Source organism: Ictidomys tridecemlineatus, chromosome 9, assembly GCF_052094955.1.
Source record: "Ictidomys tridecemlineatus isolate mIctTri1 chromosome 9, mIctTri1.hap1, whole genome shotgun sequence".
In the NCBI taxonomy this organism is placed as follows: domain Eukaryota; kingdom Metazoa; phylum Chordata; class Mammalia; order Rodentia; family Sciuridae; genus Ictidomys; species Ictidomys tridecemlineatus.
Window position 1 is genome coordinate 128,306,683 of NC_135485.1, and position 21,110 is coordinate 128,327,792.

General features: G+C 39.1%; 1 protein-coding gene across 2 annotated transcripts; it reads right to left on the reverse strand.

Annotated features, from left to right (window-relative positions):
* Positions 1 to 5,555: 5,555 nt before the first annotated feature.
* Lsm6 (LSM6 homolog, U6 small nuclear RNA and mRNA degradation associated) lies at positions 5,556 to 19,148 on the reverse strand. Of its 2 annotated transcripts, XM_013359673.4 has the most exons (5): positions 19,001 to 19,140; positions 17,486 to 17,588; positions 11,839 to 11,942; positions 7,844 to 7,957; positions 5,556 to 5,883 (listed from the first exon to the last, which is right to left on the reverse strand). In XM_013359673.4, exons 3-5 carry the CDS (start codon positions 11,930 to 11,932, stop codon positions 5,849 to 5,851), a joined length of 243 nt encoding a protein of 80 aa, XP_013215127.1. In that variant the 5' UTR covers positions 11,933 to 11,942; positions 17,486 to 17,588; positions 19,001 to 19,140; the 3' UTR covers positions 5,556 to 5,848. The 2 variants fall into 2 exon arrangements, with proteins under 2 accessions (XP_013215127.1, XP_005327601.1); XM_005327544.5 differs by lacking the exon at positions 17,486 to 17,588 and having other exon boundaries at positions 19,001 to 19,148.
* Between the last annotated feature and the right edge of the window lie 1,962 nt (positions 19,149 to 21,110).

Consider the following 21,110-nt stretch of genomic DNA (forward strand, 5'->3'; position numbering starts at 1 on the left):
GTCTATGCACACATTATGCGACCTTCTTCCTTGCACTACTAGGAGGATGAACAGGAGGAGAGGAAATTGATTTATTGATTAAATGCATGCTAGAAGAAGGAATATAGGAGGCCAGCACTTAAGCACTTGACCAAATAGCAGAAAGTGATTATTCTAGTTGCAGGAACTTCCCAAGTGACTAAGGGCAAGTCACTTAACCTCTTTGCCTCAGGTTTCCTCATCTGAAAGAGGACTACCTTGCTCAGTAACCATGTTGGGGGAACATGGGGACTCGCTCAGATGGCTAATGAATCAGGGTGGTGGGGTTGACCTCCGAGTGGTTCCTCTACTGCACCTGTGTGGGGAGATCCCTGGGAAACTTCTGCACCTGTGCTAGTGCCAAGGCTCAGGAAGGGGCTATGAGGCAGGCTCGGCCAAAGAGGTGCCATTGGGAAAAGGAAGCAAAGCAAAGAGAACATCAGGTCCTACTAAGGGCACATCTTTGAACAAGACAGGTGGCACATGCACTTTCTCAGGATGAAGATACTCATAGAAGGTCATGCATTTACTGAAACATAAGCCACGTACACCTAATGTATCAAAAAGCCAAGTTTTGGATGTGATGTACAACCTGCCATTGAAACACATCGGTACTGGGGATTGAACCCAGAGCCTCATGTAAGCTAGGTATAGCACTCTACCACTGAGCTACATGCCAGCCCTGAGACCCATCTTACACAGAGCATGGTGCTGATGTACACCAAAAGCTGTGTGATCATCTCTCCACAGTATAGAGCTAGCTGACATATTTGATTGGCTTGGGACAATGTTTACCTGATCTATGGAAAGATTGTTCTTAAATTTCGCATTTTCTTTTAAATCTAGAAACATAATAATTGGGAATTTGTAAGTTAACCTGGGAACAACAAAATCAGACCCAAACAAATCTATTCAGTCCTAGTTTTTCAAACTATGAAAAAATCAGTCACTCTTTTTCTTTGGTCTAATGAAGTGATTAAGACACCAGGAACACAAGTCTCTTGACCCCAGTCTTAACAAAAAGGCATAAAAATCTCAAAGCAATTTTTATTACTCTGTATGCTTCATGAAGGATGATTAAGAACATCTAGAAGGCAAAGGACACGGTACCACATCAGGATGGTTAATTTTATATCAACTTGACTAGGCCACTGCACCCGGATATTTGGTCAAACATCAGTCCAGATGCTGCTGTGAGGGTACTTTCTAGATGACAATACAGTTCAATGAGTAGATTTTGAATGTGAGTGAAGCAGATTACTTTCCATCTTGCAGGTAGGACACATCCAATCAGTTGAAGACCTTAACAGGAAAACACTGCATTTCTGGGAGGAAGAGGACATTCTTAGCAGACAGCCAGAGATCCAAACTGCAACCCTACCTTGCCCATGCTGGACTTGTCAAGCCTCCACAGTTGCATGAGACAGTCTCTTAACATACATCCCTCCCCATATCCATCCCATCAGTCCTGTTTCTCTGGAGAAGCAGACACTGAGATAGGTATTACCAATGTGTACCAACACTTCTGGTTTTTTTTCCTCCTGAATCCATAGGATTGTACTTTCCTAAAAGCTCAAAATTTAACACTGGCCCTGAAACTTGCTTTGGATATTCAGGTGTCGCTTCTAAGCCAAAGCACTTAAGGGTCCCGGAGTAATTCTTTATGTGCTCCCACTGTGGCAGCAATACCAAAACCTTGCACTGAGATGGTGAAAACATCAGGTCTCTGTGTATATGGAGCATGAATGAGAATTGTGTTGTTTCAAACCACTGAGATTTGAATATTTTAACACCATTTGGTGTGGGGGGCAGGTTGTCCTGTGTCGCAGTGACATCTAATCAACTATACATATTACAAAATTTGCAGTTTTTTTAATAGGGCTTCTATTGGATGTAAGTCCTGAATAGTGGTTTGAAATACTGTATGTACTTGATGGTAATAAAACCGTTTCTCTAAAATTATGTTAATTTTTCACAAATTGGTCTTGCCTTTAATCCAATTATAGGTATAATATTTTGCCACAATGATCAGCATCCATTCCATTAAAGCCCAGAATACATGGAGTTCATAGGGATTTTAACAGTTTTGGAAAGTAGGCCTTGAAAACTGGTCTATCCCCACTATTTCAGGGTTTTGTGATTTTATGAAGTTCTAGAATATGTCCATCTTTCTATCTGCCATAACTCTGAAATTATTAAGAATATAAGGAGAATGTTCAATACTGCAGATGTATCAAAACTGATCTTCAAATACAATAACATCCATTGTGACTGTTCAGTTTAACCATAGAAAATCTGGCTTGTGCTAGATGGGGAGAAAGAGAGTTAAAAATAAGAGCTGAACCACATGGGCCTGCATAAATAGATGGAAATAATTAGATTTCAAAATTATCCAGTCCTGAATTTATCTAGAATTTTAAGATAGAAACATACAGTTAAGGTGATCAAATTGGAAGTATTCAGATTTTAAAAAGAAGTCTGTTTTGGTCCAATTACATGTAGGACCACTTTCCCACATAAATATGTAAACCTAGAATGGAAACTCTATTGCTTCATTGTACGTGAAGGATGTGAACAATGTCATACTTACTTTTCTATCCCCATGAGGCACAGCAGTGTCTGCCTACAGCTGTTGTTCATTAAATGCTAAACTGATTTCTGCCACTCAAATCCCTACTTGCTGGCCACCTCCCCTACCTTCTAAAGGAAGGAACAGAGCAAGGAATGGTCAGGGCTATCTCCACTGTTCTCTCCCATGTGGAGTGGATCGGCTCCACTCCTAGTCTTGCCCCTTTGGATAACTGGCTCCAGTGGTGAGTCAACTGATCTGTCAACATCAGCGACACTCACGGTTGCACTGCCATGTACCAACAGGCAGCAGCTACTGGAACTAAAGTAGCTACTGGATATTCAGACTCCAGAGAGGTCATGGCTAACACTGCACCTCTTAGGAGTCTAGTTCAACAACCATCAGGGCAACCTCACTAAGGGCAGTCAGCGGCATGTTGCCGAGCACCAAGCCTCCTGAAACAAGGTTGGAAGAGAGAAGAATTGCACGTTGTCTCTCTTTCATCAACAATTTCTTTTTGTGGAAGAACAAGGGTTGAAGCAATTTGGCTGTGAATTGCAAGGTCATTGTGTGGGCTGTAATCTGCCTTGGAATACAAGTGTGAGCCAATACTCTCGAGGGTCATTTGCTTTAAGGACAAAGGTCAGTGCAACAATAAAGGTGTTGTCAGACCACAGTCAGGAAAAGTCTGGATCCTCAGGTTGGAACACTGTACTGAGGTCACCAGAGAGTCAGTGTGCTTATCAGAGCCCATTCCCCTCTTGAGGTTGCTTCTGTGCTTAACATGTAGATTACCACAGCCTCCAGGGTGACAAGCCTTACACACCAAGTGGATGCTACTGTGTTTCCAGGCCTTAAGGAATCCCTTAAGCATTTGTTACTATTTGCCACATAATTAGAAAACTCCTAGCATGCACTACATATTGACTCAAACAAGAGGCTCAAGATGTAAACCATCTCTCAGTAACATTCCCTCCCTGAATGCTGAGATGGAGAACATGAAAATCAGACCACATGTCTGCCATCTGTATTTGTACTTGTCAACAGCTCTGTTTTGGGATAAACAGTTTTGAAATAAGAATCAATTCAACTTGTTGGAAGATTAGCCAAGGAATAGCTCAAAGACCAAAACAGAATGTGAAGTCAGATAGTCTAAAAATCAAACACAATTTTGTTTCTCACTAAACATTCTGTTTTGTCACAGCCCAGGAGAAGTGTGGCAACTAGGGTTTGAGGGGGGGTAGGGGGCACAGAGACAGGGAGAACATATTTAGTCAAGTGAAAAATTCTTCAACCTAGAACAAATGTCTTTGCTTTGCTGCAATTGGAAATCATTCACTGACCTCTAGGAGACTACAGTTAAGAAAAAAGTAATTTTGGCATTTGTACTTTGTTTCACAGTTCTAGTACTTGAAGGTATACCTGGGAGACAGCTTGCGCTGGTCCAAGTGCATAATGCAGCCTTTATTACCATAAAAATGGTAGCATTTCCCAAAGTCAATCTTGATTAAAAGTAGTTCCATGGATGAAAACACTACTTTACCACAGAGCTATTAAACTGGAGAGATGGCAAGGGGAAAATAAAGACTCATATACTGAAGGGGAGGTCAGGAAAGAAGTTAGCAAAAATAGGATGCTAGATTGGTGGGAGATAACAATGGAATTGCTTTTAGAGGTGGCTGATGTGAGTGAAGGGACAGTCACTTGGCTGGCCCACATACTCTACAAAACAAATGAGAACATGTGTCCTCCACGTGGAGGGACATCCATTTTCTCCTTAAAAGAAGTCATTTATAAAAGAGCAAATTGGTGATTTGTACTTACAAACTGGACTCTTTTCAAGCCCCTGTCAAGAAGTGATAAATTATTGAAGCAAAGTATAAAGTGTTTTATTTTCCGTGTACACACAGGAAAACCTGGTGAAATGTTTCTGTTCACCTTTCCTGAGTTATTAATTTAAAAAAAAATGTTTCCAATTATTCTCTGATCTTCAAAATAAAATGGCACAAATGCCACACATGTCCCTCCAGAGCCAGCACTCCTTCCCACCTTCTCCCCTCACACTCCCACATCCTTCAGCCCTGCAACTGTTTCAAATTGCACCTCAGCTCCAAACAGGGATGCTGCTGAGACTGGGCAGGGAGGGATGCACGCTCACACAACTATCTGGCGTCCATTCAACCACAGCACCAGATATATTTATTATTACTAGAGACAGAGTGGAACTATTCAGAATACAGCAGGGTGGGGGGAAGCTCATTAGTAATTGTGCAGATGCCCTCAGCAGGAGTCACATAATCCAGAGATACTGCCTTTTGCCAGGCGATGTGAAAGCCTGGGGTTCCTATCTGGGACAACTTCACCCTTGAACACAGCTCTGATTTTAAAGAAAGTTTTCCCCAAAGCCAATGGCTAAGCAAGTTAGAAGAAATTCTTTCCCAATCACAGCTTAGCAACTGGAACTTGAATGAGTTTATGAGCCCTGGGTTTTGCTTTCATACAAATGACTGAGTTGCACGGAATGGCTCTTTCTCTCCTGTGGCCACGAACTGATTAACACTGATGTTACACTCCTAAAAGGAGCAAGGAAACCTAAAAGGTCTAATTGCACAGGCGGAGTCACAGGGTGACTGCTGACAGGAAGGTTTTTGCCCAACTGGCATATGGTTAATTCTTTAGAATTTCTCTCCCAACTCAACTGGGATTTCCACTCAGTCTGTGGAAGTGCCACTGTTAGAACCCCCATGCTATTTTCTATCTAGGTGACTGAATCAGCAGCTGAACTTCTGACCTCATGGCCCCTTTTTATAGTCTCCAAGGGAAACTGGATGCCTTTGTTGAACATTTTTCACCCAAGTATCTTGTATGTGAGTAGAAGGGGAGAGGATAAAGGAGGAAATCTCTGGAATGTTTTAATTATATACCCATACACGCACCACTGTAGTCTGCTGAATAAATAAGGCAAGGCGAATGACATGACATTTAATAACCTTGTAGGAAAAAACAGACTTTATCTCTTGTTTTTAATTATTATAGCATTCTATACACTGACACAGAGGTAAAAGAAAATGACTGAAACTTAAATGTGAAAACTCTTTACAAGTCAATCCACAACTTTATACATTTATCTTACTCACATGTCAGTGAAAAGTCACCAACTACTATGAAATCAGGATAACTTATAGCACAAAAGAATCAAAAATAGAAAAACTTTCATTAAAAAATACATCCAACTATGAAAAGAACTGCTCCTTGGTGTCTTCACATCCTTCTCTTCTGCGTACTTATGTATAACACTGAAAAGACAAAAATAAATATTTAGCAACTGCTGTTAAGTATCGTAATAGCAAGTTTTAAAAGCAAATTTTGGCTTGACACCTCTGCAAATTTAAAAGGAATGCTCACAACATACAATTAATTCAGGAACAACTACACAACTTGTTTTATGAGTCTAGACCTGGGTTTGATTTCTTATATGACTGCAACTAATCTTTTCCATCCACTGATTGACTTCACAAATTGTGGCCAGAATGATAAACAGGAAAGTCCCTTAACTATAAGACTTGTTCATTAGTAACTATGCAGATCCCCTCAGCAGGAGTCACATAATCCAGAGATACTGCCTTTTGCCAGGCGTTGATATGAGACTACTCTATCATTAAAAGTACAATAATGGTACTTTTATTATCAAAGTAAATCTACCAGGCTAGATTTCAGATTAGGAATAGTGTTTTTACCCATCTCTCCAACATAATTGTAAACCTGCTGCTCACCTTTTCAATTGCACCAGGATCAACAAAAGCTGAGTTTTTGTTGTTGTTGTTGCTTTTCCAGGCATCAAAGTCCTTAGTCTGAGTTACCTGACAGAGACTCAACCTTTGGTATTATCCAGTTTTGCTTTGCTAGTCTTGTCATGACCACCAAACAGAACTCAGTGGGGTATGTCGTATGTGAGAATAAGACAAAACTGGATGATGGGTCACTGGCCAAGCTGTCACCAGAGGTACATTCCTTCCCTAATCCCCACCATGAGTATTCAGATTCTGACAGGTTTGTTCAAAGTGAACATTAATGGATGTCTTGGCCAAAGAAAACAGCTCAGATTCATCAATTAAGTCAGGATTCTTCTTAGGAGCTGAAGAGGTAATCCAAAGATAACAACTGCATTATAGAAAAGGCCATATGAAGGCAAGCACTGAATGCCACAAAAACACCTCTGGGGAAACTGGACAAGTCTTAGGTACGAGGAGCAAGTGAAAGGCTCCACCTGTCATCACTCACAGAACGTCCCATGGACTGTTGCTATCAGCTGTCTTAAGGCAAGATCATAACACTTCTTAGTAAAAAGAACACGAAAAATAGGAGAAGAAATTCTACACCCTGGAAGCATCAAAGCATGTATATAAAGACATGATGCAGAAATGTGGTCCTGCAAAGATAGAGGCTAGAGTATCTACTATACGACTCAGGAAATTTCACCCATAGCACAGAGATCCAACTGCTAAGGGAGGCAAAGATCTCCTTGCCAAGAAGCAAAGAAATCAAGAAAAAAATCTGAACTAAAGAACCTGAGAGCTCCATTTGGGGAACAGGACCAAAATGTGGGATTTGGTCAAGGGATAAATGCCATAATTCAATTTCTTCCACTTCCTGCCAAAAATTCAAACATGACTTCACTGGATAAGTTAACTTGTGTTTTGAAATGAAGTACTTAAAAATAACCATAGTAATCATAGCAATATATTAGCAATTAAAAAGCTGAGTACTTCAGTACCATATTTCCTATTTTTCCATTTTTGCCCGACTTAAGGTACAAACCTCTACAAAAAGCATGTGAATGCTTTATAGAAAAAGGTCAAATAGGATAAGCTAAGCACCAAATTATGTAAACTCAACAGAGCAGGGAAACAGCACCCGTTCTTACAGCTCCAACTTCCAGACTGTGAGAAGCAAGAATATGTGTTGGGGGAATATAAATATATGGGAGAGAATGGGGTTCCGGGTCAGTATACCAACATCCCTCATCAGCAAGAGAGGGAGAAAAGAATTTCTAGTTCCACAATTCCATGATGCACCTAAAAAAAGAACTGGCAACACTGAAAATCCAAGACTCACAATCATTTAAAAAGAAAAAAAAAAAATCTAAAACTCAACCTTCAAATGATCTAGAAAACCCCCTAGTACTCCTGATTATAAACATTTGAAATAAAAGGCTTATTTCAAATGCTGTAGAACTGTAGAGTGAAGAAATATTACCATTGTTTCCTCGGATAAATGCATCCCCATACTTATTCTTCAGCTGTCCATTAACATATTCTTCTGTCTGCTCCAGGGCTATGTTCATGTAGCCATCCAGGCAAGCTAAGACCCCTAGAGACAGAACGAGTCAAAAACAAGATATACAAAGTAAGTAAGAGTTGAAAATTATAGGGCATATCTTAGAACTGACAATTTCTTTATTCAATAGTCCTTAAATGCATAATATAAAAATCCACACTGATAACAAAACCCAATAGACTTAATCACAAAACAAGCCTTTATTCTATGGCACTCTGAACGAAGGCTAGGAAGTGCATAATGTGAACATGGTCACACATCACCACTACAGGACAAGCAACAAACTGTCACTTCCCTCCTGGAATGCATGATCACCACAGCAACTTTAAAAGCCTTCACAAAAGTAACAGAATAAGAATATTCCAACTAAAATGCCATTCTCTGGACGCCAAAGAAAGGAGTGGGCAATTATGCATGGACAAATGATCCTCGGTTCCAGTGGCATTTCTTACTTTAGCCACTAAGTGAAATACGGGTCTGGCAGATTTATTTCACTCTTTCACAACATCTACTGCAGCAGATGAATGTACTCCAGGGTTAAGAGGAAGTCTCCACAATCTGTTAAAATAATAGAAGAGGAGACAGCAGGTGCTCCTGAAAGAACATCTCAAAGCTGTGACTCACACTGAAGAGCAGCTTGAGAATACAGGGCAACATATTGCATTATAACACATCCCATTCTGTTTTGTTACAGTTATAATATTTTCAAATCAAAACTAATAAGAGAAAAACAGCTAAAAACATTCTAGGGAGCTTTCAAGGAAACAGTGTGAGTGAATCACTTTAATTGTGTTAAGACAGTATAAATTTTGCAAAATTTGACCAGATGATTTGTTTTCAAAGGCTGAAAATCTGTAAGCCTCTAACTCTCAGCATCTAATTTAAAGTGCTATTTTCTAGGGAAAAAAAAGAAAGAAAGAAAGAAAATAAAGCAAAACCACACACTACAGATTCAATTTGATTAACCAAGTCAACAGTTTCATTTAAAGTCTTAACTTCATTAATATGCACCTCACTCTCTGCTTCTGCCCCCATTATCCTCCACACAAAAAAGTTTCTTTTCAAAATTGTGTGTGTGTAACGAGAGCACAGACATTAACCTAAGGGAATTCGGAGAGAGGCTGTAAACTTTCAAAGAACCAGAATGGACTGTGAACTATTAAGAACAATTATTTCCCAGCAAAAGAAAGCTTAAGACACAACTTTGCAGTCTGGTTCCTGCTGGACTAGATTACATCCAAATCACAATCCTAAATGAGCAGGAAATGTCTAAGATATGATATGCAACTATGAATAAAAGCTAAACAAAATGATTATTTCAAGATGCAAGGTTTACTTCTAATGGGAGTATCTATTTTCGAAGCAAAAGTTAAAAAACAAACAAACAAAAAAACCTGCTCAGGAGGTTAGAGTTATAGTCCCCTTCCTTCTCCAGGAGATTAAAAAGTACTACAAAATAATAGGAAACAATGTTTTCTTCAACATTAAAGCGAAAGAAACTCTGTCAGAAAGTTACGATTTTTTTTTGGGGGGGGGTACTGGAGATTGAACCCAGGGGCACTTTGCCCCTGAGTTTCATCCCTAGTCTTATTTATTTATTTAATTTTGAGACAAGGTCTTGCTAAGTTGCTGAGGCCAGCCTTAAACTTGTGATCGATCCTCCCACCTCAGCCTCCTGAGTCACTAGATTACAGGAGTGCGTCACTACATCAGGCTTTTTTTTTTTTTAATTATTTGTGGTTAAATAATAAGCACATTCTTTTAGTAAGGCCCCCTACATAGTGTAAAATATTTTGCTTTAAGAACACAGAGATCATGGACAGACAATCATAAATGAAGAAAAATGTATGGTTATTTCCCATGCAAAAGGCTGTTTGGTCTTGTTAATAAACAAAGAAAATACAAACAAAATTAAATATCACTTGCTGCTACTTAGATTGGAAAAGAAAAACAAAAGCTCATAAAGGCTCTGAGAACATAGAGAAGAAAAAATGTGGGACCTAACGGAGGACCAGCCACCTGGCAAACTCAAAAATCCCAGCCTAGGAGATTTATCCAGAAAGACACTACACACTCAAGATGTGCTAAAAAAGCAGTTGCTTTTAATGGCAAAAATTTGATAAATAAATCTCAGTGGTCATTAAAGGAAATCAAGTAAAATCAAAACTGGTATAGTCACATGAGGGATTCCTATGTAGCCTCTAGAATTTTTTCCATACTGTCACAGAACTAAATGTGTTAAATAAATAAATCAGGGTCATGTGCAGTTGCTTCCATTTATGTAAAATAATATACAGAGAGATAAAAATTGGGAAGGCAGATTATCTCTGGATGGTAGAAATTGAGGAGATTTTGTTTTCTTTACTTTTTCTCCATGATTTGTTTTTAAATTCTTTCTTTCTTTTCTTTTTTTTTTTCATTACTAGAGATTGAATGCATGGATGCTCTTCTACTGACATGTCCCCAGCCTTTTTAAATTTTTTATTTTGAAAGAGGATCTAAGTTGCCCAAGCTAGCCTCAGATTTGTGTTCTTTCTGCCTCAGCCTCCCAAATCTGTGGGATTACAGGTGTGTGCAACAGTACCTAGCTCTATTTGTTTTTAAATTTCTAAAAGTAAAACTAAAACATGTATTACACCTTTATAAATATTTTCCTTAAAGAATACAGAGGAAACAAGGTTAAGAAGACTGATGTCTTCAATAAAATGTCTTCAAAAATGTCCCCACCCTAATCAACAGTCAAATATACTCAAACCTGAAAAATCTATTGATCACTTTATTACCTCCATAGGGCTCATCAATAAGTCCATGGGTGAAAAGCAATATACAGAGACTTTATAATTTCTCAGTAACTGGTATAAATCCACTAGTTATAATACAAAAATCAAATTAAATTAGTCATTAATGTCAACAAATAAAGCAAGCTGGGCATGTCATGTGCCTGTAGTCCCAGACAGTCAGGAGGCTCAGATGGGAAGATCACTTGAGCTCAGGAGTTCAAGATCAGCCTAGGCAACAAAACAAAAACAAAGAAAGAAAAAGAACAAAGGAAGGGAAAAAGCAGTAAAGCAGTGCCTTCTTAACAAGGTTCCTGACTTAAGCCTGAGTTTGAGTCCCAGCTCCCCCTTTCTATGTGGGTATAATCAAAAGAGACCTCAAAGGATTCATGTTCGGATAAAATGAAAATGTGTTAAAAAGACCAACACACTGACATGTAGTAAGTTCTCAACAAAATGATGTCTGCATGTGCAAAAAGAGAAAGCTCAAGAGATTACCATCATTAATTATCTAGAAGAGACCAAGGCCACAAAACTTTGCTAATGAATTAATCATCTATACTTGTGAAATATTCTAAGTAATTTCATGTATCTTAACTTTGCAAGATTTGGGGTTTAGCAATTTTTTAAAATGAAATTTGGTATCATTCCTTCAGCAAAGTTAATTTCAGAGCCTCTTAAAGAGTATGCTCTACAAGAACAGAAAGGCACCACCCAATACCCCACACATCATATGATTGGGAAAGTCAGTCTATAAAATGATGCTGCTCAACAGCCGCCTGCCAATCTGGAATACTTCTGCAAAAACAAAGGCTGCTGCACGAAGGCGTTCTTCACTACTCAGTTATTCCTATCTGAGTTGACTGTGAGTCCCTGGCTCCCACTAGGGAACTTTGGTATGTATCATCTCCAAAAGGAGACAGAGTTCACACAACTAACAGTGGAAGTCAGAAGAACACACTTTGCTGTTAGATTTTTCTCTCTAAAAGGAACCATCTCAGAGGTACAAAGAGGAAGAAAAAGAGCTGGACATAAAAAATGTTGATGATCAATGCTTTTTTGGTCTACTGGGTACCCTGAGTAAGTCACATTGGCTTATTTAGTTACACCAGTGAGGATAAAACATGAAAATATTACCTCGATAATCCACTCCAGAATTTAATTTTACCACAACTGGCCGTCCGATGATTTGCTTTAAGAAGTCACTAGGGGTTTGCTTCCGCAGACTCATTTTAACAATCCTGATTAGAAATATGAAAGGAAGCAATAAATGTAATGACAAAAGTTAATTATTCAACCAAAAAAACCTTGAAGCTAGGAAACTGAGTAGCTAAGGACCACGTATTATTCCACTGCTACTACTACATGATCACTAACAAGTTGTCAGTGCTTACTATGAAGCCAAGTGTTTTACATGCATTATTTCATGCAGGTCCTCACAACATGGTTTCATGGCAGGGCCTCAATAGAGCGCTCTGTATTCACAGAGCAGCTACTCCTTGTCACCTGTCACTGCTATCTCACACACAGCATACCCATTACAACCACTACTACACTCACCATTTAATGAACACATATTTTATGCTGAGCATTCTATCAACATCTTTAAAAGCACTATCAAATTTAATCTTTACAGGAACCTCAGGGAGAAGGTCTTTCTATCCCCATTTTGCTGATGAAAATAAAGATACTGAAAGAGTAAATAATTTTCCTCTAATGTGATAAAACCAAAATATGATGAAACAGTCAAGTTCTAACTAGTCTCATTTTAAAATCTTCTCTATATACAAAGGCACATTATGAACAACTGATGTCTAAACAGTACCTATGAGGATAATTATTATAATCGTTACTGAAAACTAATAACTGAGTATACTACTCAAATTGGTTTTTTGTTTTCAATCAAAATAGTCAAACATTTTACTTCCAGTAAAATCACCCAATGATCTGATTCGAGTTCAGGATCATTGTTTGAGATGTTCTTAAAGTGAATCTGTGTATCTAAGCAGTTTGGTAAGCTGAAATGCCAGAAACCAGTTTTCATTGGTTCAACAAATACTCATATGCAAACACTGTGCAAGAAATTCAAATATACATCACACACAGAAGCTGTGACCTTAGGACCTGAGAACCTAGAAGAATCATCCAAACGCTTGTTGAAGGGTCATAAGTAAATAAGTGATCACATTTTAGGTAAAATAATTTTCTCTTAACAGGAAAAGCCAACACCTAGGTTAAATAAAATACAAATTTAATAACTATCATTTGGACCATCCACAGTACCCACCTACAAGGATGGTAATATTTTTTTAAAAATATGATCAAGTAACTATTTTGTTCAGCAAGATTCAACTTTGCCACTGAATTGCCAGCTCATTTTTTTAAAGCAGCACAGCCTCAATAGATAACTAAAATTACAACAACAACTACTTAGACCACATAGCAATTTTATTTATGTGTTTTGAGTGCAAAGAGAAAAATTACAAAGTAAATACTGTAACACATTCAGTACCTTTAATGAGTTTAGTAAAAACAAACAAATGTTCTCATTCATCTATAAACTATCTATTTATGTCCCACATATTTACCGTTTTATGGCTAAACAACGATACTCATCTCATCTCATCTCATGAATCTTAGAATCATTTCCTATTGCAGATGTCAAATCCCATTATGCCAGTTTCTTCATGTACAAAATCGAGATAAGATCAGCTGTCTATTTAGCATTTTAAAAAAACACGAAAATACACTGTGATGGGAAAACCTAGTTCACAGGTTTAAGTGTAAGGGATTAATTAATTATTAGTAATTTCACCTATTCCTAAGTATTTACAATTTAGGATGAAAAACACTTGAAAAGCAAAAAGTGAGAAGCAGAGTTAAAAGTTAATGTTGGAAGAGAATACAAACCCAGATGACCAGTTGCTTGACATTATCCCTTAAAGGCATTAACTTTCTGTATCATAAAAAACAAAACAAACAAACAAACAAACAAAAACACAGATATGTTCTAAGCTCTCCAAAGGAAACACCTCCATTAAGCCTCAATTTTAGTCCAGTTAATATCAATCTCTTCCTGAAGGCCATCAAGCACTGAAACTCTCATGGAGCAGCAACAAAGTATCAGACACACAGGCTGGAGATGCAACCGCAGCCCTTGGCCCTTGGAGTTATACTCCAGAGGGAGGTTAAAAAAAAAAAAAAAATCAATGGAGATTATTACAAAGGCTGCATGCAATTGGGTAGAATATTTATGTATAGAGAAGGAAGTAGGCAAGATAGATCAGAGGATTTCTGAGGTAACACCTGAGCTGAGTGTGAGGGAAATGGAGTGCACCAGCTGAAAGGAGAGAAGTCTCAGCAAAGGCACTGGATGACTGGATGGTGGGTTTGGATTTGAAGGTCACATCTACACAGGCAAGGAGGACACAGCTACATTCGTTTGTGGGGATCATAAGCTTGAGCCTCTGAGTCACTTTAAGATTCCTATCGGTGGTTCTAGAGAAGGACTCAGGGTCTGTTCGCACAATCCTAGGAGACTGGCATGAACTGGCAAGCGTGGGAAATACTGTCGTCAAGGACAGGGAACAGGGAGGATTCTAAGCAGAATTGCCTGATTCCACTTTCTGCTTTAAGCTGCGGAAGAGAGCAGGCCATCTCAGTTTTGGTGTCTTGGTTTGGCATTTGGGATGTATGTAATACAACCTGGAACTATTTACTTTTTTCACATTATTTACTTTTTTTTTTTTTTTAAACAGGTCTTTTCTCATTCAAAAACCCATAAGCCACATGAAAGGAGGGGCTGGTAACAAGCTTCTCATTTGTTTCCTAGAATATCTACATTCTGTTAGAACTCTTGAAAAAAATAATATTTTAAAAGTTATTTGGAAAGACTATGGTTGCCTCAAACACATTTTATCCATCACTTTAGTAGAGCCATATCTTTTACATTAGTCTTCATTAGGCCTCCTTGGTACTCCCTGTTACTTAATGACTTGCCCATAAATCCATTTTGTATGAGTAAATTGGTCTTGACACCACAATTTTTCCCATCACTTGGCTCAAGTAATTTTAAGTTTTCATCTTTTAAATTGGATAAGGCAGAAAGAACGGTTCTGACAATTTCTGAAGCAAGAGATAAGACTCCTGAACCATAAACACGTAAGAGGAAAAAGACCTCCTTTCTGCAGGGTCACCTTGGTAAAACTTCTCCCTTCAAAATTAAAGCCATCATCACCTTCTAGGACTCCTATCCCTCCCCTGACTCCTACTCAGGCTTGTTTTAAATGACCTATGTTCATAAATGGCTATTAAGTCAAAGGCAGTGTACTTTCTGTCAGAAGCCACAGAAAGGTCTATCGAGTATGAGGACATCTGCATACTGCTCTGTAGAGGTTTTATTTGTTTGCTTTTTTTGGTAAAAGAATCAGGGGGAGAGGGATCAAACTTCATTCATCCAATGATGTGCTTATGGATTCGTAAGCAATTCACACAGAAACCCTGTGAAGTGGATGATGAACCAAGCCTTGACCCCCAAAGCTCAAACCTTTTCAAAAGTACATGCTGTCCGTCGCCTTTTTGAATACGCCAAGATTCCCCTATTAAACCCGTGGAATGGCCGTGGAGACATGTAGATCTTATTGGATAAGAGTAACAAGGAGGGAAAATTACCCAGTGACAAAGTACTGTAAATTTCCTGCAAAGAAATATAATAGCTGAGTGGAAAGAGATTTGATGTGATTTTGAGTTATGCTATTGAACAGAAAACCTGGAAGTCCTTAATTCTTGGCAGTGTTTTCCTATAAACCTTTACTTATGCCTAGTGTTTACAGTTTAGGGTGGAAAAAGAAAATCTGAAAAGCAAAAATTTGCATGGAAACGTAAGTTGTAATGTTATAAACTAAATGCAGCATCATACAAAACTGTCAAAGTCTGAGGAGGGTGCCCCACTGAGAACAGCTCTCCACACAGCACCCTACTGAGACAGAGGAGTGCCTGCTTTTCTGAAGAATTCATACCAGTCCTTCCACCCCAAGCACAGGATTACTGTCTCCTCTCTCCAAGGGCCAAGAGAGTCCCCTCAGAGCACCTCTTTCCATTGTCAGTCACCACCCTTCTCAGCTAGTTGCCCTTCTCAGGCCATTTTGTCATTTTCCCATTTGCCAATCAATCTCCCACAGTAGATTCTAACAGCTCAGGGACAGAGAAGGCATCTTCCTCATTTGGTATCCTGGTTACCTGAGCAGACTGCCTGAGTCTGTGGAAGAGACATCTAAGACCAGTGCCAAGCAAAAACCCTGTCTCATTCTCTCCCCAACCCCACCACTCAAACTACAGGTTCAGAGGCTAGTAACTATCATTTATGTACTTCAGCAGTTACCAATTTAGAAATGTCTCTGTTGTTGAGCACCAAGTAAGAGAAAGAGAAGGGAAAATAGGAAAATTTCTGTGTTATTGAAGAAAGAGAGACATCCAAGTCTACAGAGATGCTTGTTAAAAATGCAGAGTCCTGAAGCCTACCTCAAGCAAAAGGTAGTTACTTACTTGTAAATTACTGTAATTTACAATTTTTCAAGTTCCCCAGATCATTCTTATAATCCACTGATTCTCAGCTAGGGGTGACTTTGCACACTACTGTCAGGGACATTTAAAAATGTCTGGATGGACTGGGGTTGTGGCTCAGTGGCAGAGCGCTTGCCTAACATGTGTGAGGCACTGAGTTTGATTCTCAGCAGCACATATAAATAAATAAATAAAATAAAGGTCTATCAACAACTGAAAAAAACATATTTTTAAAAAATGAAGATTCTCATGTCTGAGGGTGGTGCTAGTGGTATCTGGTAGATAGAGGACACAGATGTTGCTAAATATCCTACAATGCATAGGAAAGCCCTCCATAATAAAGGCTTATCTAGACCAAAATGTCAATTGACAAAACTTGCTAACTAAAATAAAAAACATTGTTCTCTGGACTTAAAGCAAAAAGGAGTTTAAAAGAAATCTTTGAGCCAGGCACTGTAGTGTGTGCCTATAGTTCTAGCTATTCACTGAGGCAGGACGATCACTTGAGTCCATGAGTTTGAGACTAGTCTGGGTAATAAGTGATACCCTTTCTCCAAAAAAAAAAGAAAGAAAATAAAAGAAGTCTAAGAAATGAGAACCAATAATTATGTCCTAGCCAACTAATGGATTATAAAATAATTAGCTCTCCATATCGTGTGATTTTCATGGATCACAATACTAAAAAAAAAAAAAAAAAAATCCAGTTAGACCTATACTGGTTATATATAAAGTCAACATGACTTTTGACGTTATTTCCTAAACAATCCAAAAGAACTATTTACGTTGTGTTAAGTAATCCAGAAATGATTTAAAGTTATAGGGGAGGATATACATAGGTTATAGACAAATACTATGATGTTTACATAAGGAACTTGAACAGGCATGGATTTTAGTTCTGCAGGTGTCCTGGAACCAATCCCTCTCAGACACTAAGGGACAACTGCATAGCTTACTAGGAATATTTTATTCTAATGTATAGAGAATCTGAAAGCAACTGAAAAAAATCCTGAAGGGAACTGCCTTTCTAAATAATGGGTTTCTAGTCCTAGCCATGGAAGTGGTCACTTTCCCATTTTTCAGTATTATAATCTCTTCAGACAATTAAACTCTGTTACTAGGTAAAATTCTAGAAGGAAAGAATAATGCAGATGATGTAAAATTAAAATTCTCTTCTATGCCACATTTAGTGAGAGAGCATCTTGATGCAGATAAGGGTACTCACTTGGGAGGCAGGAAACCTGAATTCTAATCCCATCTCTGCTATTTAATTAGCTGTGTGACTTGGGTAACTCATCACTCCACCACTCAGGCCCCAGGTTCCTCATCTGCAAAATAAGGCAGTTATGCTAGATGACCACTGAAGTCTCTTCTGCTCTAACATCCAATTAGTCTATGTCATAACTCTACTAATACACACACAGACACACACACACACACACACACACACACACACACACACTCTCTCTCTCTTTCTCTCTCTCTCTCTCTCCTCTCTCTCCTGAAGATTCCTGCAAAAAAATTTTAGCAAGCACAATCGCTAGGCATCACTATTAATAATAAAATTGCAAAAAGAGGCTTTGCTAGTTGATGTGTTAAGAAATATACCATACAGTCATACCTGAATGATATCAACTACTAACACTTGATTGAAAAAAAAATTGGCAATGTTTATGAAGACCTTAAAAAGACTCTGTTAGAACACAGCATCTGATGATTTAACTTCTGAGAATTTACTCCATGGAAATAATTTTCAGTACAGTTGAGGGGTAAAAAGTTTATCAAAGTATCATCTGAATGTATTATCTGACGCTGAAATGGAGCAAAAACTCAAAAACAATCCAAATGCCTCACAGTCAGGGAAACAACTGAATAACTGATGGGACCCACGAAATGATAAAGTAGCCAGCCAATCAAAAGAAGAAGTGGAATCAGAGATGATACTTAGGAAAGGTTTTTCAATGAAAGTGGAAAACTAAATATACTGTTAAGTGATAAAAATATGCAGAGTCTTAGCTAAAGTTGAAATTAGCACATACAAAAGAAAAAGTGGGTGTAGGTTGAGGGGTTTCGTGCATATTATTTTCTTTACCAAAGACTGTATTTTCAATTTTTTTTTCCTACAATAGTCATGCATTAGTTACTACGGAGAAGAGTGAGGAGGACATTAAGTCACCACCAACATGAAACGCACCATCTTAATCCTAGACACCCTAAATAAAACACCCTATGCACACGCGCACAAGGACACAGAAAACTCCAGGTGACAGGACTTCACACCGTGCAAAAAAAATCGTGAGGCTCCTGACTTGACAACTCGGTGGATGGGCCAGACGAGCTCTTAATTCCTGGGGCTAGGCACAGTGACCCAGGCCCCGCAACTCCCTGCAGCCCAGGGAAGCGGGCGAAGCTGGGCCTGGGTTTGGGTCCTCTTTCCCGCCATACCCCGGGTTCCCAACCGGGGCGGCCCGGGAACCAACCCCGAGCCAGCCGGGACCGCGCCGCTCCTCCAACCAGAAACCTCGTGGCCACACCAGGCGCCCAGGAGAGAACGCGGCGGGGCTCGTCGCGGGGACCCGACACCCCCGGGCGCCGCCGGGGCCCGCTCCCCAGGCCCTTTCCGGGGCGGCCCGGCCCGGTCCGGTCGCTGCAGTCGCCGCCCGGCGCGACACAATACTGGGGCCTCCGACCCAGGGCTGCACGCGACCCCGTCCTCGGCCCGCGAGGCCGCCGGGCTCACCTAGAAGCCGGGATCCAGAACTCTCACTCCCCGCGCCCCACGAACCCGGCCTCCGCGGACAATCCGAGCGAAAACCGAAACCGCCGAGGCAGCGGCACTTTTCTGCCTCAGCCAATCAGTGCTGTCCTCTACTACGGCAGCTCGCGGGGACCGAAAAGCCCGAGCGGGCCGGAGCGCGCCAATCCAAGTACTCTTGTTCAGTGGCCACTTTGGTGCCATAGGGTTCGAGTAGTAAGAACTGGCCTTCTCTCTTCTAGTAGAGAGCCGAGTGCAAAAACCGAAATAAAATTATGAAACAAACTGGAAGTGATCTTTTGGATAAGATTTCTTAACAGAAGTGTAAGAAATAGTAAGGCATAAGAAACTGAAATGCATTCTTAAATAATGGACTGGTATGTACCCAGAAATGTCCTTGCGTCATTTAAAGCAAACACATAAAACAACCTCAAGTCTTTAAATACACCTTTGAATGTTAATTAAATATATGAAGGCTCAGACACTATTAACAAGAGACTGTTTCAATGGGAATGTTAGATGCTACAAAAAAATTAAAGTCACTAAAACAACTGAATTATAAATGTTACAAGTTGTAATGCATTACAAAATAGTTCCAGTTGAAAATAGTATGCATACCAGTGTAACTCTACATCGTGCACAACCACAAGAATGGGAAGTTATACTCCATGTCTGTGTAACTTGTCACGTATATCTGAAAAGAACAAATAAAAAAATAAAATTCAATTTTAAAAATAAAATGATATGCAGATATCATTTAATTGCTACTATGGGAACTTGGTTTGGAATTTTGCATGAATTCTCTATAGTGTAGCTATTAATGGGAAGGGAGAGGAAAAAAGAAAACTATTCCCTACACACAAATCCTCATCAGCCTAAAATTTACACTTTAATTCTATTTATGATATAAAACACTATAAACAAAGTGATAATAGCTTCAAACAACAGATCCTTAACCCTGGTAAAAGTTATAGAATTTAAGGTGCAGAATTTTTCTCGGATGAAAAAATGGGTTCCCCTTTTTTAAGTCTAACGGCAAAAGAAAGGAAACTTTGGTTGATATTATGGAAAGAGAACAACTAGTTCAGACCAAATAGTTACAGATTTATTGGAAGGTCTGTATTTGAAGTTCTTGCAATATAAAATCGAATGTAAATAAAAAATTTAAGTAAAGTACTATTTAAATCAAATAGCTAGCTGCAAGGAACAAATATGGTACCATATAAAACCCTGTCCCTAAAAACTTTCTTCATAAATGAAGTCAAATTGCACCACATTCCTCACTGATTGTTTTCATTATTCAAAAAAGTGTTTGACTCAAAGCTGCTTTCCCTCTGCCCTAGTCCTCTGGGAGCTATGAAGCCTGGTGCGGTGGGAAGGAGCAGAGGGGCATTCTCAGGACTTGGTTCATCTGCAGAACAGCTGCCACCTTCTCCAAGGGACACAGATTTGTAAAGTCTCAACTAGACAAATAGTTTGGGCCAACAAACATATAAAAAGTGTGGTTGGTCCCAGAAACCCCTGAGCAGCTGAGATTTGGCCTTTACTTACTTGCAGGCAACTTTCCATTTGCCACATTTTTTTTTCACCCTCTTTTATTATACGAAGAAAACATGTGCAAAACTTTTTTAGCATTAGTTCAAAAACTTGTCTTTAAAACCCTGTACATAAGCCTTGCATTATTAAGGAGACTTAAAGTCATAAAAAATGATTTGGAAAGACTGGGTTTAATTCACATAGTTTAGTCTGGTTGCTACAATTAGTGAATTTACAGTGGTATGTCATTATCATCCAAAGTCCATAGTTTACATTAGGGTTATATATTATGTGGGTTCTGATAAATGCATAATGATGTGTATCCACAAATAGTTTCACTGCCTCCCCAGATTCTCTGTGCTCCACCTATCCAGCTCTTCCTCCCCACTAACCCATGGCAACCACTGATCTTTTTACTCTTTTTCCCTTTTCCAGAATATTGTATAGTTGGAATCATGCCATACAGAGTTGGTGGCACACCACTGCATTGTCCCTTCTCTGTAGCCTTTTCAGGTTGATTTCCTTCACTTAGTAAGATGCATTTAAGAATCCTCCATGT